We start from the raw sequence: 27,611 nt of genomic DNA, 5'->3' as shown, positions 1-27,611 counted from the left end.
ATGCATTTACCACTTGTGGACTTTTTTTCATATATATTATACTTTGATAAAAAGTTTTTTTTTTAAAGGAAGAGCAAAAAAAGCAGTAAAAACCAAACATTTTTATCACTCACTTGGTGACTGAATTACTTTTTTACTATTCTCAGAGCAGATTACCACAAACTTATACTCTTTAAACAGCACAAATTTATTATCCACAATTCTGCAGTTTGGAAGTCTCGGTTAGAGCATGGGTTCTGGTTATCTGCTCCAGGTTTCCTAAGGCTAAAATCTAAGCATCTTCTTTTGTGGAGGTTCTAGGAGAGAATCTGCTTTCAAACTCACTCATGTTGTTAGCAGAATTCAGTTCCTAGTATCTATCTGAAGTCTCCATTTCTTTGTTGGCTGTTGGTATCTTTCAATCCTTAAAGACATCTATATTCCTTTTGCCCCCTCTACCTTTAAGCCAGTGGTGGTGCATACAGTCCTCTGTGGCTTTCCTTTCTAGCACATCTCTCTTTCTCTTCTCTTCTGTCTCTTGTTCCAGCCAGAGATGGTCATCTCTTTTTAACATCTCAGGTAATTATATTGGGTTCACCTAGAAAATACACGATGATCTCCCCATCTCAATGTCCCTAATGTTAATTACATTTGTAAAGTTCCTTTTGTCATGTAACCAAATAAATGCAACCTAATGTAATGTCATGTAACCCTGGAACTCTTAGGTTCCAGGGATTAGGGCATGGACATCCTTGAGGGACCATCACTCTGCCCAATCCAGTGATGCAATCTCACCCTGTCTGAATTGCCCTGAAGTGAAGATACTTCAAAACTTATGGTCTTTATGTATATCCCATTTAATGTGATTTTTCAAACATATTGCTGCCAAATGTTAATGCGGCTGATAAAAAAGTGCTGTCCTCATCTATCCTGGCAATATAATATGCAATTACATATTACCATATTACCTTTTAATTCAAAAATTCTAAATTCTGAAACAAATCTGATTCAGGGACTATGAAGTGATCTTTCATTGAATGGATGCACCATAGTTTATTCTGCTCCTTTGATGTATATGTAGGTTATTTCTAATCTTTTTCTGTAACTACTAATCTTGTAACAGCAAACTTGAACATAGTTGATTTTGCATCATATGTAAATGTATTTGTATAATAAATATTAAGAAGTAAAACTTTATGACAAAAGGATATATCTATTTTTAATTTTATTTTTTTAATGTTTTATTTGTTTTTGAGAGAGAGAGAGGGAGACAGAGCATGAGCAGGGGAGGGGCAGAGAGAGAGGGAAAAATAGAATCCGAAGAAGGCTCCAGGCTCTGATCTGTCAGCACAGAGCCCAACATGGGGCTCGAACCCACAGACCGCAAGATCATTACCTGAGCCAAAGTCAGATGCTTAACCCACTGAGCCACACAAGCAACCCAATATATCTATTTTTAATTCTGATATATGTGGCCAAATTATACTATGGAAAGGCAGGCATCACATTAATCTTTCCTCACTTCATGTATGAAGATTCTGCTTCCTCACAGTCCTGCTCATACAGTTTATAATCAAACTTGTAGATCTTTGCCACTATGCTAGATTCAGTACAGTTTTACTTTAATTAAGGGACCTACTTTTGGTGAAGTTTTAATTTTACAGAAAAACTGAGCAGAAAGTACAGAGTTCCTATATGATTTAGTGTGGTTTTAATTTGCAATTATTTTATTGTGTGAGCATATTTTTAATAGAATAATCATACTGTAGTATAAAGAAAATTGTAATTCTTTTACTGTGAAATATTTGTTTATGTTCTCTGCAATTCTTTTCTACTGAATTATTGTTATTTTAAAATTGACTTCTAGAAAATCATTGTATAATAGGTATATTTTTGGTATAAGTTAAAAATGGGTGTTCCCAGATTTGCCTTTTGACTACTTACTTTATTAGATTGCATCACAGAAGTGTTTTACTTTTACGTAAATTATGTTATTAATATACCCTTCTATAGTTTATTGTTTTTATCATACTAAGAACTGCCTTTTGTAGACTGCTTATGCATGTGAATTATGAATCTAAGTTCTAATTCTGAGCATATCACCTTATCAAAAACAATATATAAGAGCTTGCTACATTCTAGTAAAAAAAAGCCTTCATGTAGTACATATGTTAAAGTATTAAGATTTTGCGATTTGCATATTCATAAACCAAATAGCCAGATAGAAGAGAATAGCAGGGGAAACATGTTCACTAATTATACATAGGACCAACATATTAGGCTTCATTAAGTATTAAAATCCTGAACATGGATGGTATTTGTTTGCACTATAGGCATGCAACTATCACTGCTCTTCACTTAAAGGGTGAATCTTTGTCAGAATGCAGAGACCTTGTTCACATAAGATCCTTCATTCCAGGTACAATTATCAATCTTATCGTAAGCAGCCATTGTACAGAGACAAAAACCACCAATAACAGGAAAGTGAAATTGAGAGGACTGTTCTCATTCTTGTTCTCATAAAGCTTATGAAAATACTGGAGATTTAGCAAGTGTCATAAGAAAAGAGAAGGAAAAGAATAGGAGAAAATACTGGGGGAGAATTAGCAGGTGTTGGAAGAGAGGAATAAAAGAATAGAAGGAGGAAAAATTATGGAGGATCAACAAATTTTAGATTTGGGTGGAAGGAGGAAAAGGGAGGACAAAATCTAGAGGAATTGACAGATGTTATAAAAAAGACAGAGATGCTGTTGGGGAGGAGAGGTCGGAAAATCGTGGAACCTGGAATGACCTGAAAGTTGAGATTGACATTAAGTGTGCATGTAGACCTAAACCTTGGACCAAGACTCCAGCCACAAACATAGGACTGACTTAGGACATGTACACTGGATCTGGACTATAGGAATGGACCATAAGCCTGTACTGAATATGGACTGGAACTTGACATTGGACCTTTTACCTGAAATTTCCATAATTTCAAACTTAAACTTTAGACCAAGACCTGGATCTCACATATTGGACATTAATGTGAACCTATTCTCTAGACTTATACACTGGAATGAGACAGGAGACCTAAAACTAGGATCTGAATTTGTGCAGAACATTGAATCTGACCTTAATCATGCTCCATAGTCATGGACTTGTGAGTTTGTCCTTGACATTGATCTAGACATCTAATCTCAGACTTGAGACTTAGTCTGGACCTGGACATGACCTTGGACCTAGAACTTGGACCTGGGCTTCATTTCTTTCTTTTTTTTAAAAAAAATTTTTTATATTTATTTATTTTTGAGAGAGAGACAGAGTGTGAGCAGGGGAGGGGGGTGGGGGGGTGGGGGAGAAAGACAGAGGGAGACACAGAATCCAAATCAGGCTTTGGGCTCTGAGCTGTCAGCACAGAGCCCAACACGGGGCTCAAAATCACAAACCGCAAGATCATGACCTAAGCTGAAGTCAGATGCTTAACTGACTGACCCACCTAGGTGCCCCGGACTTCATTTCTAAACACAGATGTGAAACTGGACTCTAGAACTTTACCACGATCTTAGAACTTTTATCTAGACCTGAATATTGACTCTGTAAATCAAAAATGAATTTGACCTAGATCTCAGACCAGGTATTAGACCTGGACCTTATGTCTGGACAAGATCCAGAGTGGAAATATACCTAGGAATACAACCTTGGGGATGGTGTTTGTCCTTAGGTAGATATGGACTTTGGACCGGCCTTTGGACCAGGACCTAGACTTCACTTTGGTCATAGATGCTGACTGTGGACCTCTAATCTGGAAATGGATTTTGGATGGAGAACTTGGACCTGCATATTCTAGTTTCTTGAACACAATCTTCAGTTGGAATTTAGATTTTTTTTAATTGGTAATGTTACTTTGGAGAAGAGTATCTGAGACCAACCTTTTTTCTTATACTGCTTTTTTCCCACAAATGATGCTTTCATTGAACTTAATTTACTATAACTATTTGGAAAAAGTACATTTGAAATGGATGTGTTTTTCTGAGCTCTTTTGATTAGACTGGGTTCATGATTAAACATCTGTTTCTTTTACAATTGGAACAAAAATTATCAAAATAAGTGCCTTTTGGAATCACACCAACTTGTTAACTGTCTGCTAAGATCAGGTCACACCCCTCCTGCTTTATGCTATCAAAATCTTTATACTAGTTCTTCAGGGCTCTTACTATATTATAAATAATTGATTAGTTATACTACTATTTGATTATTTTACTTCTAATTTTTTATGTCCCAGTTGTCAGCAAAGTAGTCGGTGGTACAAATCTGGTTTATTGCCTGTTTTTATATGGCCTATAAGCAAAGAATTTTCTTACATTTTTAAATGGTTCGAAAATAATCAAAAGAAGAGTATTTTGATATTGTGATAATGTTGTATGGTGACAGATGGTAACTACAGTTATCATGGTGAGCACTGAGTAATGCATAGAATTGTTGAATCAGTGTGTTGTACACCTGAAAGTAACACTGTGTGACACATAAAAATGATATGAAATTCAAATTCCAGTGTTAATAATTAATGTTCAACTAGAACACAAACATGTCCATCATTTGCATATTGCCTTTGGCTGCTTTCATGCTACAATGGCAGAGTTCAGAGACAGAATGCCCCACAGAGCCCAAACTATTTACTATCTGGTCCTTTACAAAAGTTTGCTAACCACTGTCCTACACAGCAAAGATGAAGACCATGTTTGTCATTATTACCACTGCATTTAGATTTTAGACATTAAAAACAAATTTTTTTTAATATTCATTATTTTTGAGACAGAGACAGAGTACAAGCCGGGGAGAGGCTGAGTGAGGGAGGGAGACACAGAATCCAAAGCAGGCTCCAGGCTCTGAGCTGTCAGCACAGAGCCCGACCCGGGGCTCGAACTCACCAACGGTGAGAGATCACAACCTGAGCCGAAGTCAGACACTTAATGGAATGAGCCACCCACGCAACCCCCGATTTTAGAGATTTTAAAATGAGGTAAATTACAAATCTTAAAATCAATGAAAAGTGGTAAATTTCCACCAATAGAAGAAAGGATACATACTTTTGAAATACTTAGATGAGTAAATACTACATTGCATTTAAAATCAAAGAATTAGACTATTTATCTCAAAGTAGATTTTAAAACCTAAGGTCAAATGAACAAAAAAATTGTAGAATGTTATATGAAATATGACACATATATGTTAATCTAGAAATATAAGATAATACTACATAGAGTTGATATATCTATGTTCAACAAATGCTCAAAAATATAAATGGGAAGAATGATTAGAAAATTCATAATGGAGAAGAAGTAAAAATTAAGTAAGAAGAAATAGCTACTAGGTTATTTCTTCATTACTTCTTGTTTACTTCTTTATTTCTTAAAAAAATAAAGATGTGAAAATGGCAAGATATGATTGCTGTTCATTCTAGATGGTGAATACATACATGTTTATTAATTTTTTCTGTATCATAAAAACAATGCATAATAAAAAGAAAAGCAGCACAGCTATGAAAGCATTTCTGATTTTTATTTTTATTTGCTGCCAAAAGAAATATAAACTCTGGAAATGCATTTCAGATCTGCAGAGTTTCCACCAACAAACTGATTATAAATGATGGTGATCAGCTGGAAATATAATCTCACTTTTTTCCCAAATGAAGAACATTTTGTATTATGACTAGTTTATCCTAAAAGACAATTAAGTAACAAAAAATAGCCTTTATCAAACACTCAAATATATTGGAAGAACCAACATGATACGCAACAGGGAATTGTTCTAAGACCAATGTGAGGCGCTGAAACCAAACGAAAATTGACAGTTTCCTGATAAGAGCTTTATTGCCCCCAATAACTGCACAGGTGATAAAAATAGTTACTGTTCATTACTTGCATATAATTAACCAGATGTCAGCAGCTATGGTATCAACTCTCCAGGGCTCTGATAACTTCCCTCATTGGCCTCAGGGACTTTGAGGTTTGCCAGCCTGCCTTGTTTCACAAAGTGTATGGCACCTCATTTTTTTTTGTTGTTCCCATTTTTTCTGACAGGCTTAGGATAAGGTGAAAGGACCAAAGTCGCATCCTGGGTATTTGGTTAATATATCCCAACTGGGTGTGCTTTAGTGATAAATCTCCAATAAAATATACTTCAAGGCTATTCCAGGAACCCTTCACATTTCACCATCCTTGGGAGAAATATACTAGATTTCCGCAAAGTGGTCATTTCCCCCTTGTATAAATTCTAGGAATAACCATACAAAGGCTTATCTGCAAATATTGTTGGACTTGGAAGTTAACAGAGATAAGAAGTACAACCTGGACATCATATCTTTTGGCAAAGGAAACTTCTTAAAGCTCAATCTTGGCTATTCCAAGAGTAAGGATTCCTCTCCCACCACCAGGAAGTGGATTGTAAATAACCTAAGACCAGCTCCCTTAAAGATAGCATTTAAGCAAACTTCTCAGTGCCTGGTTAATGAGGATTGTTTGGAAGAACAATTACAAATAAAACAACAACTAACTTTTACTGAGTTTAGTGAGCTGTCATTAGAAACCAAAGTCTTATATTGCAGTTAGGGATATTATAGCCTCAAGGTTTATTATAATATAACATTATTTGAATTAAAATAAAAACAAAACTGAGTTTTAATAACTTCTCATAGGAGTATCTGAATTTAACTGCCTTCTAGCTGGCAACAGGGAAGATTCAGGAGGACAGTAAACCAAGCACAGTTTGAAAAGAAGAGAAATTTTAGAGAGCCACATATACTTCCTTCTCTTATAGATAAATGAAGGACTCAGAGGTTTTCCATTTTCACAACTATTTAAACTCTGCTTTGAAAGATGGTATCTTTTTAACTCTGAAGATACAATTTTTATCTGGTTGGACATAGAATATCAATTACCTCATTACTTTTTCTTGTTTTTATTTAATTGTTTACATAGCTAACTGTTAAATGTTATTTATTTATAATATTTTAGTATTTCATTTGAATTTGTAAAATTTATTTTTAATGTGTAGAGTACATATGATTCTACATGAATATTGCTCTATATTATGTTATTTGTAGTTTATGGTAATGATGAGAAAAATGCATACGTGTTATTATTGATAGTGAACATGTAAGTTAAACTATACCTGCTTATTTTTTTGAAGTTTATTTATTTTGAGAGAGACAGAGAGAATGCATAAGCTGGGGAGGGGCAGAGAGAGAGGGAAAGAGAGAATCTCAAGCATGCTCCACACTCAGCTCAGAGCCCAATGCGGGGCTCAATCTCATGATTGTCAGCTGAAATGAAGAGTTGGATACTCAGCCAACTGAGCCACCCAGGTGCCCCTATAACTTTTGTTTGGAAAATTTTAGACATATGGAAAAAAATTGAAAGAATATTATAATACCATTACACCTTACACTTAGATTTGGTAATGTTACCATATTGTAATATATTTGCTTTATTTATCATTCCTTGACCTCTTCCCCACCCCACACACAGACATTTTCTTGAATAATTTGAAAATAAGTTGTGGATATCATGACATTTCACCTATAAATACTTCACTATAAATATCAGAAGTATAAGGAAATCTACTGACTATAATACCATTATCACAAGAAAGAGAATTTAAAATTCTAGGATTATCAAATATCAGTCCATATTCACATTTCACAGTTGTCCCTGAAATGACTTACTTTATTAATCAAGATCCAATTAAAATTTACTCACTCAATCAGGTTACTATATCTCTTTAGGTTCTTTTAATTTAAAATGGATTCTTTGTGGGGCGCCTGGGTGGCTCAGTCGGTTAGGTATCAGACTTTGGCTCAGGTCATGATCTCACGGTCTGTGAGTTTGAGCCCCGCGTCGGGCTCAGTGCTGACATCTCAGAGCCTGGAGCCTGCTTCTGATTGTGTGTCTCCCTCTCTCTGTGCCCCTCCCCAACTCATGCTCTGTTGCTCTCTGCCTCAGAAATAAATAAACATTAAAAAAATTTTTTTAATGGATTTTTTGCTCCATTACACTGAATTTTTCAAGAATTCAGGACCACAGTCCATTCCAGATTTGTTAATTGTCATTATTAACTTCTCCTCAAGTAATTCTTTTAATGTAGCAAGATTAATTTCCCAATCGTCTTAACTATCATATTTTCATGATATACTATTTTTATACTTTTAAACTTCAATTTCCACTGAGCTCTTACTGTTAGTCATAGGATTGCATTTACATATTTTTGTATATGTTTGTAAAGTAATAATTTTTTCCCTTTTTAACAAAAGAATCTGTTGGCTATATTTCTTATTAGATCATTTGTGGGATCCACTGAGTTTGGATTCTGAGGAGATGAATCAATGATGAACTTTACTGCATGACCTCATCACAAAGCTCTACCATAGACACCTACACACAAGCTTGCCTATAAAAATATAGTATAAAAAAGGGTTTGTAGAAACTCCCAGCCTAACTTTGTCTAGGACTGGCCCAAACGCCCCTGAAACACATCGTATGAGCCACATGTTTTTCACTGCGGCAAAATTGCCAACTCAGAAAGTAAACCTGTCTGAGGAACTTTTCTCAGTACCCCACAGGAAGCTGGCCCCCCTCCCAGTAAGAATGTAACAGAAATAAATGTCTTTTCATCTAAAGCCAAATGATAGCCTTGCAAGGGAGGTTGTTAGCAGCCCAAGGCAGTGAGCATCTTGATGCCACACCTCTAACTTACCGGCAAGGTAGGACGATATCTACAATTTCAACCAATTCCTGCTCTGACCCTTCTTTAAGCCTCATGCTTTCTTCCTTTGGCTCTTCATCTTACTCTAGTCCTCCTTATGCTTTAATTTCCATTTCTTCTTAATCTATAACATTATGAGTATCCATCAGGTAAGCTCCATCGCTCAGGAGACTGGCAAGACAAGTTTAATCATCTCATTTTCCTTAATATCGTGGGTTACCTATTGAGTCATCAGATGATTCTGAATTTTCATTAAAATTCGCTGCCATGTTTAAGAGGAAACCCTGAAATACCATCTGTCCTATTAGTTTCAGTTCCTTCTATGCCCTCACCTGTAATTCCCATACTCATCTCCACTTATCATGAAATTATAATTAATTATATTAATTATATTATACAAAATAGAAAGAAATACATATGTATGCCAAAGGGAGTCCTTGAGATATCCACCAGAAGAACGACTCCATTTTCCAGTGCCACAATTTGTGTAACCAGTCCATAACAAGGAAGAGACAGGGAAAGACCAAATGTCACTTATTACTGGGAAAAGTGCTGGCCTGCTAACTGGAAAGAGGAAGTATCTGTAGCAATTCCCAGGCTTTGCTGGGAAGAGACTCCTCCATGTGGTGGCAATTTCCTTGAACAAATAGAAGCCCCTCCCATGACCCCTGTCCCCTCCACATTCCTGTAATTCATTTGAGTGCCCCTCCTTCTAATTTTCTTATAAAAGCACAGTCTTCTCTGACAAGACAAACCACTGCAAATCCCTGCAAGACAGGTGAGTGGAAGCTGACAGAAGATGAGACCATGGCAAGGGCTATACTGTACATATTTGGGGGAAGATACAGGAGGATCTCTGTCAGATACAGGAGCTCTGAGACTCAGCACAGACAGGCTTGGGAGGTCTCATGGGGTAGGAGCATGTACAGATTTTCTAGTTCTTTCCAGAGCTATACAAGGGGATGGATGTCACTAAGATGAACTTATTCCTAGGGGACTAACAAAGGAAAGACAAGGATCTCTGTATGTCCTCTCTCTGATCACACTTCTCTTAGTGAAATCTGATTGCTTCCTCAGGTCACAGACATGATGCGGCCTCACACGGACCTCCCCAGCATGTCCTGGATGCTGTTCTCCTGCCTGATGCTCCTGTCTCAGGTCCAAGGTGAGATTTCTCTGCCTCTAACACTGGGTCCTTGCGAATGCTCAGGGCCAAGAGGAGAAGGAAGACTCTCGTGGTACTGGTGACATATATCCCCACACCATGAAATGGCCTGTAACTCGTCCATCACCACACCATCCTTCAGGGTAACCAGGGGTGGCAGGCATCACAGTGGTCCACTAGCACCGCAAGGAGGTCCTTTGCTTCTTCTCAGTGCACTCTCATTTATGTTGGTAGGCGAAAGAGGAAAGTGTGAAGGGACAGAAATAAAATAAGGGGAAGGAAAATGAGGACCCAGGGCAAGAATGTGTATCCTAGAGCGGGGAAGGGTTGGACTGTAAATGGGAAAGATGAAAAGAAAGGAGAGGTTTCTTCATTTCGTGGGGCTGGTTCAAGAACAAGAAATCCTGAAAGTGTTGGCAGTGGTGAGAGGCAGTCAGGACTTTGGCATCACTTCCCAAAGCACTGACCCCATAGATGTTCCTCTAGGTCACCTCCCACCCTGATCCCCAGTCTCCTATTCACCTCTTCTCTCTCTTTTGTGTCCTTCCATCCTAGGAGAAGACTCGCCAAAGGAAGTGCCCACTCCACGGATCAGGTGTCCCAAAGGCTCCAAGGCCTATGCCTCCCACTGCTATGCCTTGTTTATGACACCAAAATCCTGGATGAACGCAGATGTGAGTACTTGGATTTGCAGGTCGGGGTTTTAAGGGCAAGTACACTAGAGACCTGGTGGTGGTGGGGGTTCCATTCTCCAGAGTTCCTTGGGGGTGACGGTGAGTATCCTCATCTTTTGCGTGTATACCTCTTCTCCCCTACCTCTGCACTGCCCGTCTCCCAGTGATGTCTCAGGCCTCCCCTGAGTCTCTCCCTTCCCCACACAGATGGCCTGCCAGAAGAGACCCTCGGGACACCTTGTGTCTGTGCTCAGTGGGGCTGAGGCATCCTTTGTGGCCTCCCTAGTACAGAACAGTGCGAACACTTACTCAAACATCTGGATGGGGCTCCATGATCCCACAGAGGTATGAATACATCTTCTGTCTATAACCTCTCAAGCTGCTATCGCCACCCGAGCCCACTCCCTGTCCCCTGTGTCTGCCCAGTAAATGCCCTAGAGAGCCTTGGAGCTCAAAGATACAGGAGGATATTAGGGGAAAAGGGAGGACCTTGTGGCCAGCTGAACAGCTGAGTTCTGTGGAAGTCTCTTGCCTCTGCTGAAGTTAATCTGCTTCTTAATTTGCACGTGAGGCCATGTAATTCAGTTCTCTGAGCTTCACAGAGTCTACACATATTGTGCAGAGTGATTCCTAAATGAAGAGAGGATCCATTTTTGCTCTATGGAACAGACACTGTCTTTGAGGTTCAGAAGCTAATTACATATGCATCACTCGTTGCTGTTCAGTCAGTGACAGGTTACTCTGAATGGGTCTATTGGTCTTTGTGTTTATGGGCTTCAGGATTTGTCAATAAGAGCAAGGAGTTAGGAGGAGTCTCCCAGAGGAGAGCTTTGGCTCCCAGGCAGCATCTAGAGGAGCAGACCAAATTCCATGATGCTGGGGAGGGGTTCCTGCAAGGAGCCCTTTAATGGCCATTCAACCTCACTAGACTCCATCCTCTCTAGGGCTATGAGCCCAATGCAGGTGGATGGGAGTGGAGTAGCACGGATGTGCTGAATTACCTTGCCTGGGAGAGACACCCCTCCACTAACCCAAACCCCGGCTACTGTGGGAGTCTGTCAGCAAGCACAGGTAAGTAACAGAGGAGCTCCTTTCTGCCAGACCTCTCCATCCTCTTTTTCCCTATTTCTCAGTGTGACCGTCAGAGAATCCCCTTGAGCAAGAAAATGTAGGGTTGGTTTATCTTCTCCCACCCCTTCTCATCTCTCCTTTCTTTGAGTCCCATTCCCCTGGAGTAGGACACTGCTGAGGATGAGGGAGAGGCTGTGAATCCTACGCCAGAATCTGGGCTGCCTGTACCTTGGGTTCATGGGCTCCACCAGCCACATCTACCTGAGCTCCTCTGTCTCTCTAGGATATCTGAAATGGAGAGATTATAACTGCGGTGTGATGCTACCTTATATCTGCAAGTTCAAGGACTAGGTCTGGTGGGACGTCAGGAGCCTGAGTTTTGCACGCAGCTCATCGTGGACACAGGACCAAGTGTGACAACCCACCCTAGAAGGGGACAGCCTCCCATGCCTTCAAACTTGACCACCTCATTTGACCTTCCCTTCTCTTCAGCCTCATTTCAAACTCTTCTGTATCTTCTATAACTTGAGTTTCAACAGGCAGAATAAAAAATAAGAAATTTGGTCTGCAATTGCCTCTTTTGTGTGCTTTAGTCTCATAGAAAAACTCTGAAATGGTTCAGGGAGGAGTCTTTGTAGATTTCTCTTTGCCCAATTTCACCCTTGTTCCTAGATAAATAACTAAATATGCATCTGTAGCAGCACATTTGTGTTTCAGCATTGCTCATGTAGGATTTGGATTGTGCTCACTGCTCTCCCACACAGTCTCTTGCCCACGAAGTCCCCCCAGGCCAGGTCTCTGATAGTATGACACATCAGTCTAGAGGTTCAGACAATGTTTAGGATAGTGTTCCTAAACTATCAGAGTGAAGGAAAATGAATAAGCTTCATCAATATCTGTAATATAGACTATGAAAAAATAATTTTTAAAAATTAAATATATAAAACAAACAATCAAAATGGAGACCTAATTTTTTTGTTAGTAGTTTTGACAGACATATAAGTGATCTGTCAAATTATTGTACCTGATAACTTTCAAATTCTATACTTCCTTGCCTTGGTCAGCTGGCACCGGTCCACTGAACTATGTGTTTCCCTGTCCTTAAAGGGCAAAAAAGACACTACTAGGTCCTTTGGTTTTTGCCCTTAAAACATTCTGACCTCAGTCAGGACTGGAGTTGGAATGACTTTAACATCTGATATGGTTTTTAAAAATATTTTTTGAATACAAATTTATGTTTTTTTGAAGAAATTCCCTCTAACTGAATGAAGGCAAGATTCAGGTTTGTCAAGTATCTGTATATATCAAGACCACAAATCTGCCTTCCATCTAACACCACTCCTCCATAGCCACATCTTTCTATTATATAAAAAAGTGTATTTGGCTAGTACCCTAATCTGGAAAGAAGTTGTCACACAAGAACCACTGGCAAAATTTTCTATATGAGCAAATAATTTTACAACATTGCTAGACAAAGTTATTGCCTCTCAAACAGATAGATGAATGGACATGTGAATGGACAGTGTCATTTTTTTTTTTTTTAAATAACTATTAGGTAAATTTCTTTTGCTTTTTCAAAGATAGACTGCTTTGAATAAATGCCCATTTAGGATTTTTTGGTGGAAACACTTTTTCATCATTTTAAATTAATTTATGATGTGCAACACCATGGGTCTTGATCTTCTGTCATTAAAGTCATAAAAAATGGGTTAGAAAATTTCACAGTGACAGTGCTTATTCCAATTCTTATTTTAGTTTGAGTTCCTCCTTTGGAGAGGAACTCTGGGGGCCAGATTATGTTCTTCCAGTTGGAGAATCCCATGGTACAAGATAGGACAATTGTAGTTGCAGGTAAGAAAAGATCCCAGCATAATTTGGCTCAAAAAGTAAAGGTAAAGGTATGTATTAGATCACCTAACTGAAATATCTAAAAGTAAGGTAAACATTGAGCTCAGTTCAGTCAGGGCTCAAGTGTCATTTCTCTGGAGACTTCTTGTCATAAAATATCACTCTTCAATTTTTATCATACCTTCAGTTGTACCTTTTCAGTTATCTTTGCCAACTTACATTGTGAATGCTACTTTATACTTTCCTTTGCCCAAATAGTTATGTAAATATGCTATGATTATTCTTAGCCTCTCTTGAACCCACTGGCACTTAAAGTTCAGATGACATGATTTTTCAAACCTAGGCTGGTGATGCTATATATTTTAGAGAGGTGAATAAGTCATCTGGTAAAGATATAATCAAAATACTGCCCTCTTATCAGAACAATGAAAAAAATAGAGAATTAAGAGGACACTTGGAAAAATTTGTGATATTGTAACTTACTAAATCTTTTGAAAACTTTTCTCTCAAATCAGGTTTAGACTGGACACCAATGTTCTCCTAAGGATGTATTAAAAATTATAATTTTTACCTGGAACTCCAACAAGGCCACTTGGTATCCATATTCTAAGTCTATAAACCAAATGGCTTCTTAGTGATTCCTTAACAATGCAGGAAATTCATAACCAGTTCTTTGCTGCCAAATATTTTCCCAGAAATAAGTACTGTCTTAAAACAATGAAATATCATTACAAACATTCATGAAGTATTTATTCCTATCTTCTAAAATAAAATTAAAAATAATATAAACATTCAACAAAACAGGTAAGTTTTAAAAATTATAGTACAACTATTGAATTGAATATTAACCATTATAAATTATGCTGAAATGTTTCAGGTTTGTTAAATTATAAAATGTACATGTGGTAGGAGGAGGACAATAAATGTATTGTTTAAAACTTTTATTTGTATGATATGACATACAAGGTCTCTCTTTGCACCAGCAACATCTGTGACTTGTGTGCCCTTTGTTAACCATCAGGGTTCTTTTCACAGAGTACATGATCCTGATCTTCTATCCACTGTGTTTGGAATGTAACAAGGTTTAGCCCACTTGTAATTTTAGTAAACGAATTATATTGAGATTTGGGAATGCATATATAAAATTTTCTTATATAAGCTTTGGCTAAAAAGTGTTGCACTGGGGTATATACACATTGTATATGTGTTTGGAATTTGGTTAACTAACACCAAGAGGTATTCTCTTAAGAAAATATTAACCAGAGATGTTGTCTGCAGGACATGCCTGTAATAGCTTAGGTGCTACTGAGAATTTGTCATAGGTATGATACAATTTTTCTAGTTGTATAATGCATTCTGTGCATTCATTCTTCAATTCCATGCTTTTAAAAACTGTCAAATGCTCAGCATCTCTCACTGCCAACTTCATACAGACTCTTAAACTCATACAAATAATTTCTTTCTAAAAATCATTGGCTATCACAAGTGGAAGAACCCTCTTGTTTTATTGGGGAAGAAAAGAATATTCCAAGGAGAGTTGAAAGATAATTGCCATGTGTCTCTCATGTTTTTTGCACTTGCTACAAGCAGAGACACTAACCACCCTCTAGTTCGAGGCTGTCTTCTCAAGAATGTCTATTTGTTTAAAAAAAAAAGGCAGGGCCGCCTAAGTGACTCAGTTGGTTGAGTATCCGACTTGATTTCAACTCAGGTCATGATCTCGTGGTTAGTGGGATTGAGCCCCACATCAGCCTCTGAGCTGACAGCACGTAGCCTGCTTGGGAGTCTCTCTCTCTCTCTCTCTCTCTCTCTCTCTCTCTCTCTCTCTCTCTCCCTCTCTGCCCCTCCCCTGCTCACACACACACACACACACACACACACACACACTCTCTCTCTCTCTCTCTCTCTCTCTCTCATAATAACCATTTTCAAAAATTTTTGAAAACAAACCAAAACAAAACCAAAAGGCAGGGTGCCTGGGTGGCTCAGTTGGTTAAGTGTCTACTCTTGATTTTAGCTCAGGTCATGATCTCATGGGTTCATGAGTTCAAGCCTCTCATTAGGCTCTGTGCTGACAGTGTGGAGGCTCTTTTGGGATTCTGTCTCTCTCCTTCTCTCTCTGCCCCTTCTGTGTTCTTTCTCTCTCTCTCTCTCAAAATAAGTGAATAAACCTAGAAATAAAAACAAACAAAAAAAGCCAAAAAGCACACTGCACACCTGTCAGAATGGCTAAATCAAAAACACAAGAAACAACAAGTGTTGGAGAGAATGTGGAGAAAAAAGAATCCTTGTGCACTGTTGGTGGGAATGTAAACTGATACGGCCACTGTGGAAGACAGTATGTAAGTTCCTCAAATGTGTAATTTAAGAAACAAAACAAATGAACAAAGAAAAAAAATTTCAAATGTAGAGAATGAATTGGTGGTTTCCAGAGGGGAGGTTGGTGGAGGAATGGGTGAACTAGGTGAAGGGGATTAAGAGTACACATCACGATGAGCCCTGAGTAATGTACAGAACTGCTGAATCACTATGTTGTATACCTGAAACTAATATAACACCGTACATTGACTATGCTGGAATTAAAAAAAAAAGTTGAGATATCATTTTCTTCCAAAGCAAAAGACAGGCTTCCTTTCATTTTTGGAAAATAGAGATAGTGTTTCCATCCAGAGAAAAGAAAGAAAGGTATACTTACTCTCCAATATAATAAAGATGTCTCCCCTTGAAATAAAGACTACATTTAAGCCCACTATGAAGATTCAGGTTTCCTAAGCTCCTATAGCATAATTATAAAAATAGTCCTCCCTTATAATATAACCCAGTGCATATAGAGGCATCTGTGCCAGCCCATCTATGTTCCCACACCCATGGGACTTGGGACTTGGGAGTGAGGGGGACCACACTGAGTGGGAGCTCATGCTACTTAAGTAGTCAAGTCCTTTGCCTTTGGCCAATATCAGTGAAACACAAAGTCCAACTTAGCTTGTAAGCAGGGCAATATTTCAGAGAAGTCATAGTTCTTGACCTGAAATTAAGTAACTTTTCTCCTGTAACACACTGGAAGAAACTTAACAAAAGAGTCTTGGGTCTCACTTAATTTCTACTGCTGTTTCCATTGCACGTTGCTTTCAGAAAAATGCAGTTCCTTGTTTTTTTGTTTTGTTTTGTTTTCTTGTTTTTTTACTTACACCTGTCAACTGTGTTATCCTGGCCTTCTCCCTCCCCTGCTACCCTTCCCTCCATGTCCTACCATGATTTTTTCTCTTTCCCTGCCTTCATAGATCTTCAAGTGCTACTGACCCTATCCTGTTACAGTGTCTAGTCCTGCATGATTGCAAGGATAGTCCTGTCATTCTTCCCTTAAGAGCATTCTTTCCTTCTCCAAAGGAAAACTGAATCTTAGTCAAATACTTTTCTGCAATATTTGCTAATATCAAATATGATGAACTTCAAGAGGGTCATAGACTGAGGAATTTTGTAAGAAAACAAGTAGGAAGAAAGCCAACCAGAATTGAAGTTTGGGAGTTAGATTGTCCATGTTTTTATTATCCTATTCTCAGTAATACTTAATGGAAGGAATATTATAATCTTTTTAGTTTTTCTATGTTTCTAAAGCATCTTCACAACAATTTTAATGAAACTAATGATTAAATATTTGGAATTTGGGGGATGCCTGGGTGGGCTCAGTCGATTAAGTGTCCGACTCTTGATTTCGGCTCAGGTCATGCTCTCATAGTTCATGAGTTTGAGCCCCACTTCAGGCTCTGTGCTGATGGTGCAGAGCATGCTTGGGGTTCTCTCCCTCCCTCTCTCTCTCTCTGCCTTCCCCTGTTCTCTCTTTCTCTCTCTCAATAAACTTTAAAAATAAATAAGTCTATAAATATTTGGAAACTTTGAACATTTGATTATAAAGTACTATACAAAGAGATTGTCCTATTGATATCACAAATTCCCCTCAAAGGCCACTGACATTCTAAATTGTCTTTCATAAAATCCTACCAGAACTTCAAATGTTTAGTGCTACTGGCACCATAATCCTTGTCATGTTAAAAGGCAGAGAATGCATTCATCCATCGATGGACATTTGGGCTCTTTCCATACTTTGCCTATTATTGATAGTGTTGCTATAAACATTGGGGTGCATATGTCCCTTTGAAACAGCACACCTGTATCCCTTGGATACATACCTAGTAGTGCAATTGCTGGGTCATAGGGTAGTTCTATTTTTAGTTTTTTGAGGAACCTCCATACTGTTTCCCAGAGTGGCTGCACCCAATGAATGGATAAAGAAGATGTGGTATATGTATACAATGGAGTATTACTTGCAATCAAAAGGAATGAAACCTTGCCATTTGCAACTGTGTGGATGGAACTGGAGGGTATTATGCTAAATGAAATTAGTCAGTCAGAGAAAGACAAATGTCATATGACTTCACTCATATGAGGACTTTAAGAGACAAAACAGATGAACATAAGGGAAGGGAAACAAAATAATAGAAAAACAGGGATGGGGACAAAACAGAAGAGACTCATAAATATGGAGAACAAACTGAAGGTTACGGGATGGGCTAAATGGGTAAGGGGAACTAAGGAATCTACTCCTGAAATCATTGTTGCACTATATGCTAATTTGTATGTAAATTAAAAACATAAAATTTTTAAAAAGGCAGACAATGACTCTGAATTTCATTAAATAACTGGTAGCTGTTCATATTCAAATGATAAAAATATATAAGAAACTAAACCCAGATCTCCTCAGCACTGCAGTCCCACCTTGTCCTGATAACACTGAGTAGTGAAACAAATCAAATCAAGAGGTTTTTACTAAGGACAAAGAGAGAGTATAAAGGCACAGACCACGCCTTAATGTTAAAAGTGTAGTGCTGCTCAGCAGGGGCATTCTTCAGCCAGCCAGTCTGTGAGACTCAAGGGTGGGGACACATGAAACCGATTCTGGAAGTGGCTGAGCTGAGTGGTAGAGGGTCCAATCCTATCCAAGTCAATGAACCAAACAGTGGGGAAAAAAATCATGCCAAGAACCGTTAGCTTTTATTTGAGAATGCCTCGCTGGATAAGCCTTCCAAGGAACATTGTGACATGGGGCAAGAGGGTGGAATGTTTTACGAGGCTTTACCATGGGAAGGAAACTTGAAGTTCGGTTACTATAAAAAATAAAGGAACTGTTTGTGAGGATTAGCAGCCATAACTTGCACAACCTAAATCTTCACTAAAGGAGAAGGGAGAAGAAATTAGGGGTTGATGTTCTTTAAAAATGGATGCTGGTTGGGAGAATGGCCACAGGGGTAAGTAGATGCAAAGTCAGAAAGGAAATTTCTCCGGTCTCATGTACTTCAGGTGCTTTCATATAAGAAACAGGGGAATTGTTCCCATTATACAAGTTTGCATGAGGTCCATCTCAGGAAAGCAAGAATGGCAGAGAACTCTGGCAGAATTCTAATGACTCCCAATGATCCCTGTTCTTATTATAATATCTCCCTTCATCTGTGTTTAGAGGCTGTAGATATGCTATCAACCCCTGAGTTAAAGTCTTGGAGAGGCAATTAAGGTCACTAATCAGTTGACTGCAAATTAATAAAAATGGAGATTTCTGGGAGATTATTAAAGTGGGTTCTATCTAATACATAAGCCATTTAAAAGCAGAATTCTCTGATTGGAAGCATAAGGAGAAGTCTAGAAATTCAAAGCATCAAAAAGATTCATTGTGCCATTGCTGGCTTAGAAGCTAGAGGTGACCTTATGTCCAAAAATGGAGCTGAGAATGGCTCTTCAGCTGGCAGCCAGCAAGGAAGTAGGGACCTCAGTCCTATAACTGCAACAAAGTTAATTTTGTGAAAATAACCTAAATGAGAATGCAAGTTTGTTACATAGTAAAAGTGAACTAACAACCTGAGTTTCCATGGGATGAAATATGTGAGGGGTAGGCTAGAATTCCTCTTGTGAGCCACAATCACCTCTGAGAAACAAGGACCTTGTGCCTCCTAGATAATACTGAACAGATCTTAACCTATTTTCCAGTATTTCCTAGGCCTCTATTAGGCCTTGCTTAAGGAAAAATATTCTGAAAGAGAATTCTCTGATCTAATTAGCAAAATTCTGTAATTAGCATTCTGTATGTATGTATAAGGAAAACACAGATGATGAAAAGAACCAATAGAAAGTTCTATCAGATGGCAGGATATGAGGGCAAGCAAGCAGGGTCCCATCAGGAAGATGCTTAGAAGATCCTGGGAGGCCTTGCTACAAAAGGCAGAGTGTGATCTTGATTATCTTAAAGGGTGCTCAGTAGAGGAAGAACAGCATGGGCTTTCCGGCTTACCTGTGAAATGGTAGAAGTTCAAATGAAGGAGTGGTTTGGTAAATACAGTGAGATATATCAGGGTGATGCAGGCAGAGGACTGGTCAGGAAACAGATGGCGGGAGAGAGCCAGCAAACAAGGACCCAGCAGGACTCCGCAGGTGGGCCGTATTCAGGGACAAAAGAAAGAACAATGTGATTTTTTTTAAATTTTTTTTTAATCTTTATTTATTTTTGAGAGAGAGAGAGCACAAGCGCATGAGCAGGAGAGGGGCAGAGACAGAAAGGGAGACACAGAATCTGAAACAGGCTCCAGGCTCTGAGCTGTCAGCACAGAGCCCGAGTGGGGCTCGAACTGGCGGATAGTGAGATCATGACCTGAGCCGAAGTCAGAGGCTTAACCGACTGAGCCACCCAGGTGCCCCAAGAACAACATGATCTTAAAAAGAAGAGGAAAAAAGGCAGACTGGAAGAGAGAAGAGCTGAATTTTATCCACTTTTTCTTCCATGGTATAAAGTTGAATGAGTCAGTTACAAGAATCTCAAAGTGCTTTTTCCACTGTCCCAAGCAGGGTCACTAGTATCTTATCTCTCTGCCTCCCTTGTCCCTGTGTTCCTCAGATTATCTTATTACAGACTCACACACTCTCTGCCTGTCTCCTCATACTATCCCCCAAATCCAGCCATCACTATTCCTGGAAGGACTCTGTTCCTTCCTGGGCTGTTCAGGGCCATGGGAACTGGGCATCTGATTGCTGCTGGGGAAGGGCAAAGCCTCCTTCAACTTGTACAGTCTGCCAACCTGCTTACTGGAAGGGCAACCACACCTCATCTGTGACAATTCCCAGGGTGTACCAGGAAGAGGCTATTCCTGATGCCACAATTTCCTTATGTCAGTGTCCTCTGTAGGGCCTCTGAGCTTCTACCCTTGCCTTTCCCTTTGCAACTCAAAGTTATACAGAAGAGGAATCTAGAGGCAAAGAGATGCTTCTGGATTTAAGGAATATACAAATTTTCTGGAGACCCCATACAGAAATTAACTAAATAAAATAGCTGGTAGCTTGATAGAATATGCCTTTCTAACTATTCAAGGATCCAAGATTTAGAGGAGGGAGAGATCATGGACACTTTTCTGTAATAGCTAGTTCTTTCCCTAAAGTTTTTGTGTCCTTTTATTTCCTTGGACACAAACTGAGCTATGAGAGAAGGAGAGGTGGAGGGTCTGACTTATTCTCTGTCCCTCCTAGCCTCCATCCTAATTTCAATTTATCTGACCCCATGCATTTGTGACCATGGGTGGGCCTCGCTTATACCTATGTTGAGATGAGGAAGAACAATACACCCCTCTGAAACACACATACACATTTGTGATGCTGCTGTATGTGAAAGACAAATTGTGAGTGAAAGTAATTGGTTGCTTTCCATCAATAGATGGATGGAGAAAAAAGATGTGGTATATATATGAAATGCAATATTATGTATCCCTTCTAACAGAGCTGTATGAGATCTTCCCATATGTGACAACATAGATGGGCCTAGAGGGTACTATGCTAAGTGAAATACATCAGACAAAAAAAGACAAATCCATATAATTTCACTTATATGTGGAATCTAAAAAACAAAACACATGAACAAACAAACATACAAAATGCAGAAACAAACCCATAAATACAGAGAACAAGCTGATGGTTGCCCAAGGGAAGGGAGATAGGGGGATGGACAAAATGGGTGAGGAGAGTAGGAGATACAGGCTTCCAGTTATGGAATGAATTAGTCATGGGGATGAAAGGTACAGCATAGGGAATATCAGTGATACTCTAAGAGCATTGTATGGTGACAGATGGTAGCTACATTGTGGTGAGCATAGCATAACATAGACTTGTGGAATCACTAAGTTGTACACCTGAAATTAACACTGTATGTCAACTATACTTAAAAATAGTATTGGGTGCTTGTTGTCTTCCATTTATTTACTTTTTGAGCTCTTCTCGTGGGGTCTTTATGACTATGGCCATGATCAATGATGGGTAGTAAATTATTGAAGTCAGTCAAGCCTCAGAGAGCTGGATGTATTGATTATAAAGACACTAAAGAGATCAGCAAGCTCTGTATCTATTAAAAAAAATGATCCAGGGGCGCCTGGGTGGCTCAGTTGGTTGGGCGTCTGACTTTGGCTCAGGTCATGATCTCGCGGTCCATGAGTTCGAGCCCCGCGTTGGGCTCTGTGCTGACAGCGCAGAGCCTGGAGCCTGTTTCAGATTCTGTGTCTCCCTCTCTCTCTCTGACCTTCCCCCATTCATGCTCTGTCTCTCTCTGTCTCAAAAATAAATAAACGTTAAAAAAAATTTTAAAAAAATGATCCAGGGGAGGCGCCAAGATAGCAAACTGCATGGAAGCTTTTTGTGTGTCTCACGTCCATGAAATACAGCCAGACCAATACTAAACCATCCAACACACCTAGAAAACTGATTGGAGGATTAACACAACAATCTGCACAACCTGAACCACAGAATTCAGCAGGTACACGGCACAGAGAGCTGAACTTGGGGAGCGAGAAGCCGCGAAAGGTAGGGAACCACTTATGCGGGCGGAGAGAGGACGGAGACTGGGGAGAGGGGGAGAATATGGGAAAAGCACCCTTCCCCAAAAGCAGCTGGAGAGAAGGTGGAAAATTGGAAACAGCCGCAGGGACTAAACTAAAAAGGGAGAAAGGAGAAAGGAGAGGGTTTAAATTCCATTAAGACTGTAAACAAGGGGAGCGCAAAGACTGCAACTCTGCAGCTCGATACCTGACGGTGCTCTGGTGGGAAGGGAGAATCCCCACGAACAGAGTGGGGTCTGGGAGGTTCTCAGGCCACACAGGAAAAAGCGGTTCCACTGCTGGAAGGACATTTGGTAGAGACTGTTGAAGCCACCTGGTCCCAGAAGACCCCAGAAGGCAGCCACATTTGCTGGTGCTTGGGCAAGGTCGTTAAGGGTGAAGCCTGGTGCCAGATGTGTGTTGTGATTTTCCATAATCCCTGAAACACTGCTGCTACACTATCTTGTGAACTTTTTCTGGGACAGGCTGGCACCTGGCCGCAGTCTCAGCAACAACAGGGTCCAGCGGGCATTCCTGGGTGCAGCTGACATTCAGCCATCGCTCATTCAGTCATTGCTCAGTGACACCCTCCCGCAGAGGGGCAGAACAGGTCAAAGATGCAGTCCTTCGGAAGTAAGTGGCTGGGGAAAACAGCCGCATCTGAGACAAAACTTGGGAGAGAGGTACTGCCTGGGCCTGGTCACGGAGAGTGAAAAAGCAGGCAGTGGATGAGAGCTGAAGAAAGAGTATGGGTACGCAATTACTGATCCGGAGAACAGACTGGGTAGCTGGGTGGCGCCATTTTCACCACTCCCGCGCATGCACATACGCACCTATGAGCTCCGCAACAATCCACCCCAGTAGGCTAGCAGCGCCATCTAGTGGAGAGCGGAGATGTTACACTGAGCCCCGCCCAACGGGGCCAACATCGCTTTTCAAGAAAACAAGTCTTAATGCCAGCTTAATTTATGGACTATAAAGAGCTACATAGACTGACTTCTAGGGGAAAACGACGCAACTTCAGTCCTACTTCAGTCTGTCAGCAGGTTCATCTATTCAATTTGCTTTCTTTTTTTTCTTTTTTCTTTTTCTCTTTTATAATTCTTTTTCTTGAATACAGAAAGAGAAAAAATTCATTTTATTTTCATTTTTTATTAAAAATATCTTTAATTATTATTACTCTATTTTTTACTTTTGTGTAATTTTTTTCAAATTCTACTTTACTTCCATCATTTTATTTTAGTCTACTTCAGTGTATTCACCTTTTCAAATTTTCAAACAATTTCCTTTTTTCCTTCTTTTTCTTTTTTTCTCTTTTTCGTTTCTTTTCTTTTCCTTGAATGCAGAAAGAGAAAAACTTCATTTTTACTTTAAATTTCTTTAAAAAATTTTTTTTAACGTTTGTTTATTTTTGAGACTGAGAGAGACAGATCATGAACGGGGAGGGTCAGAGAGAGAAAGAGACACAGAATCTGAAACAGGCTCCAGGCTCTGAGCTGTCAGCACAGAGCCCAATGTGGGGCTCAAACTCACAAACCATGAGATCATGACCTGAGCCGAAGTCAGACGCTCAACTGACTGAGCCACCCAGGCACCCCTACTTTCAATTTCTATTAAAAATATTCTTATTTAATTTTCATTAGTATATTTTTTGCTTTTATGTAAATTTTTTCAAATTCTATTTTACTTCCATCATTTTATTTTAGTCTACTACAGTATATTCACATTCTCAAATTTTCAAATGATTTCTTTTTTTCTTTTTTTAAATCTTGTTTCTCTTTTTTGTTTCTTTCTTTTCTCTTAAATATAGGAAATGAAAAAATTCGTATTTATTTTTAATTTTTATTAAAAATATTTTTCTTTAATTTTTTTCTACTATATTCTTTCCTTTTGTGTATATTTTTTCAAATTCTATTTTACCCACATCATCTCATTTTAGTCTACTTCAGTGTATTCATTTTGTCAAATTCTCAAATGATTTCCTTTTTTTTCTCCCGCCCCCCTTTTTTTTCTCTAATCTGTCAAACCACTTTCAACACCCAGACCAAAACACACCTAGGATCTAGCATCATCTATTCGATTTGTGTGTGTGTGTGTGTGTGTGTGTGTGTGTGTGTGTGTTTAATTTTTTATTTTAATATTTTTTAATTTCATTTTTTAATTTCAAGTTTTCTACCTCATTAATTCCTTTTCTCCCTTCAAAATGACAAAACAAAGGAATTCACCCCAAAAGAAAGAGCACAAAGAAATGACAGCCAGGGATTTAACCAACACAGATACAAGCAAGATGTCTGAACCAGGAATTAGAATCACAATAATAAGAATACTAGCTGGAGTCAAAAGTAGATTAGAATCCCTTTGTGCAGAGATAAAAGAAGTAAAAAATCGCCAGAGTGAAATGAAAAATGTTATAACTGAGCTACAATCACAGATAGATGCAGTTGCAACAAGGATGGACTAGGCAGAACAGAGACTCAGCAATAGAGAGGACAAACTTATAGAGAATAATGAAACAGAAAAAAAGAGGGAGATTAAGGCAAAAAAAAAAGCACAATTTAAGAATTAGAGAAATCAGTGACTTATTAAAAACGAACAGCATCAGAATCATAGGGGTCCCAGAAGAGGAAGAGAAAGAAATAGGGGTAGAAGGGTTATGTGAGCAAATCATAATGGAAAACTTTCCTAACCTGGGGAAAAGACACAGACATCAAAATCCAGGAAGCACAGAGGACCCCCATTAGATTCAACAAAAACCAACCATCAACAAGGCATATCATAGTCAAATTCACAAAATATTCACGCAAGGAGAGAATCAAGAAAGCAGCAAGGGAAAAAAAGTCCTTAACCTACACGGGAAGACAGATCAGGTCTGCAGCAGACCTATCCACAGAAACTTGACAGGCCAGAAAGGAGTGGCAAGATATATTCAGTGTGCTGAATCAGAAAAAATATGCAGCCAAGAATTCTTTATCCGGCAAGGCTGTCATTCAAAATAGAAGGAGAGATAAAAAGTTTCCCAGACAAACAAAAATTAAAGGAGTTTGTGACCACTAAACCAGCCCTGCAAGAAATTTTAAGGGGGACTCTCTGAGGGGAGAAAAGATGAATATACATAAATATTCTACAAGCATCATAATGGCAATAAATTCATATCTTTCAGTACTCACTCTAAACATCAATGGGCTCAATTCTCCAATCAAAAGACATAGGGTAACAGAATGGATAAGAAAACAAGGTCCATCTATATGCTGTTTACAAGAGACCCACTTTAGACCTAAAGACACCTTCAGATTGAAAATAAGGGGATGGAGAACCATCTATCATGCTAATGGTCAACAAAAGAAAGCCAGAGTAGCCATACTTATATCAGACAATCTAGACTTTAAAATAAAGACTGTATCAAGAGATGAAGAAGGGCATTATATCATAATCAAGGGGTCTATCCACCAAGAAGACCTAACAATTGTAAACATTTATGTGCCAAAGGTGAAAGCACCCAAATACATAAATCAATTAATCACAAACATAAAGAAACTCATCGATAGTAATACCATAATAGTAGGAGACTTCAACACCCCACTCACAACAATGGACAGATCATCTAATCAAAAAATCAACAAGAAAACAATGGCTTTGAATGACACACTGGACTGGATGGACTTAACAGATATATTCAGAACATTTCATCCTAAAGGAGCAGAATATACATTCTTCTCCAGAGCACATGGAACGTTCTCCAGAATAGACCAAATCCTGGGACACAATCAGCCCTAAGTAAGTACAAAAAGATCAAGATCATACCATGCATATCAGACCACCATGTATGAAATTCTAAATCAACCACAAGAAGAAATTTGGAAAGGTAACACATACTTGGAGTCTAAAGAACATCCTACTGAAGAATGAATGGGCTAACCAAAAAGTTAAAGAGGAAATTAAAAAGTACATGGAAGCCAATGAAAATGATAACATCATAGCCCAAAACCTCTGGGACGCAGCAAAGCCGGTCATAAGAGGAAATAATATAGCAATCCAGGCCTTCCTAAAGAAGGAAGAAAGGTCTCAGATACACAACCTAAACTTACACCTCAAAGAGCTGGAAAAAGAACAGCAAATAAAACCCAAAACCAGCAGAAGACAGGAAATAACAAAGATTAGAGCAGAAATTAATGCTATCGAAACCAAAAAAACAAAACAAAACAAAACAAAACAAAACAAAACAAAACAAAACAAAAAAACCCAGTAGAACAGATCAATGAAACCAGAAGCTGGTCCTTTGAAAGAATTAACAAAATTGATAAACCACTAGCCAGTTTTATGAAGAAAAAGGAAAGGACCCAAATAAATAAAATCAAGAATGAAAGAGGAGAGATCACAACAAACACAGCAGAAATAAAAACAATAATAAGAGAATATTATGAGCAATTATATGCCAATAAAATGGGCATTCTGGAAGAAATGGTCAAATTCCTAGAAACATATAAACTAACAAAACTGAAACAGGAAGAAATAGAAAATTTGAACAGTCCCATAACCATTAAGGAAATCAAAACAGTTAATCAAAAATCTGCCAAAAAACAAGAGTCCAGGGCCAGATGGCTTTCCAGGGGAATTCTACCAAACATTCAAGGAAGAGTTAACACTTACTCTCTTGAAGCTGTTCCAAAAAATAGAAACAGAAGGAAAACTTCCAAACTCTTTCCATGAAGCCAGCATTACCTTGATTCCAAAACCAGACAGAGACCACACTAAAAAGGAGAACTATAGATCAATTTCCCTGATGAACATGGATGTAAAAATCCTCAACAAGATATGAGCCAACCAGATCCAACAATGCATTAAAAAAATTATTCACCACGACCAAGCAGGATTTATACCTGGGATACAGGGCTGGTTCAATATCCGCAAAACAATTAATGTGATTCATCACATCAATAAAAGAAAGGACAAGAACCATATTATCCTCTCAAAAGATACAGAGAAAGCATTTGACAAAATACAGCGTCCTTTCTTGATAAAAACCCTCAAGGAAGTAGGGATAGAAGGATCATACCTCAAGATCATAAAAGCCATATATGAACGATCCCACACTAATATCATCCTCATGCTGCTCATCCTCAGCAGGCAAAAACCTCTTTGATCTTGGCCGCAGAAACTTCTTACTGAACACGTCTCCAGAGGCAAGGGAAATAAAAGCAAAAACAAAAACTGAGAGCTTTCCGCCTAAAGTCAGGA

General features: G+C 38.8%; 2 protein-coding genes across 6 annotated transcripts in view; one reads left to right on the top strand and one right to left on the bottom strand.

Moving 5' to 3' along the window:
- The window catches only part of LOC122215074 (lithostathine-like), a 419,576-nt gene that overhangs the window by 150,392 nt on the left and 241,573 nt on the right, over positions 1 to 27,611 (bottom strand). The gene's annotated exons all lie outside the window — the stretch shown is intronic.
- On the top strand, positions 9,802 to 12,162 carry LOC122215076 (regenerating islet-derived protein 3-gamma-like). Its single transcript, XM_042930249.1, has 4 exons — positions 9,802 to 9,886; positions 10,442 to 10,560; positions 11,505 to 11,631; positions 11,915 to 12,162. The coding sequence occupies exons 1-4, from the start codon at positions 9,808 to 9,810 to the stop codon at positions 11,980 to 11,982; spliced, it is 393 nt and encodes a 130-aa protein (XP_042786183.1). The 5' UTR covers positions 9,802 to 9,807; the 3' UTR covers positions 11,983 to 12,162.

Source organism: Panthera leo, chromosome A3, assembly GCF_018350215.1.
Source record: "Panthera leo isolate Ple1 chromosome A3, P.leo_Ple1_pat1.1, whole genome shotgun sequence".
NCBI classification, from domain to species: Eukaryota; Metazoa; Chordata; class Mammalia; order Carnivora; family Felidae; genus Panthera; species Panthera leo.
Note: the sequence above shows the minus strand (reverse complement) of the source record. Positions and strands in the feature narration are given on the sequence as shown.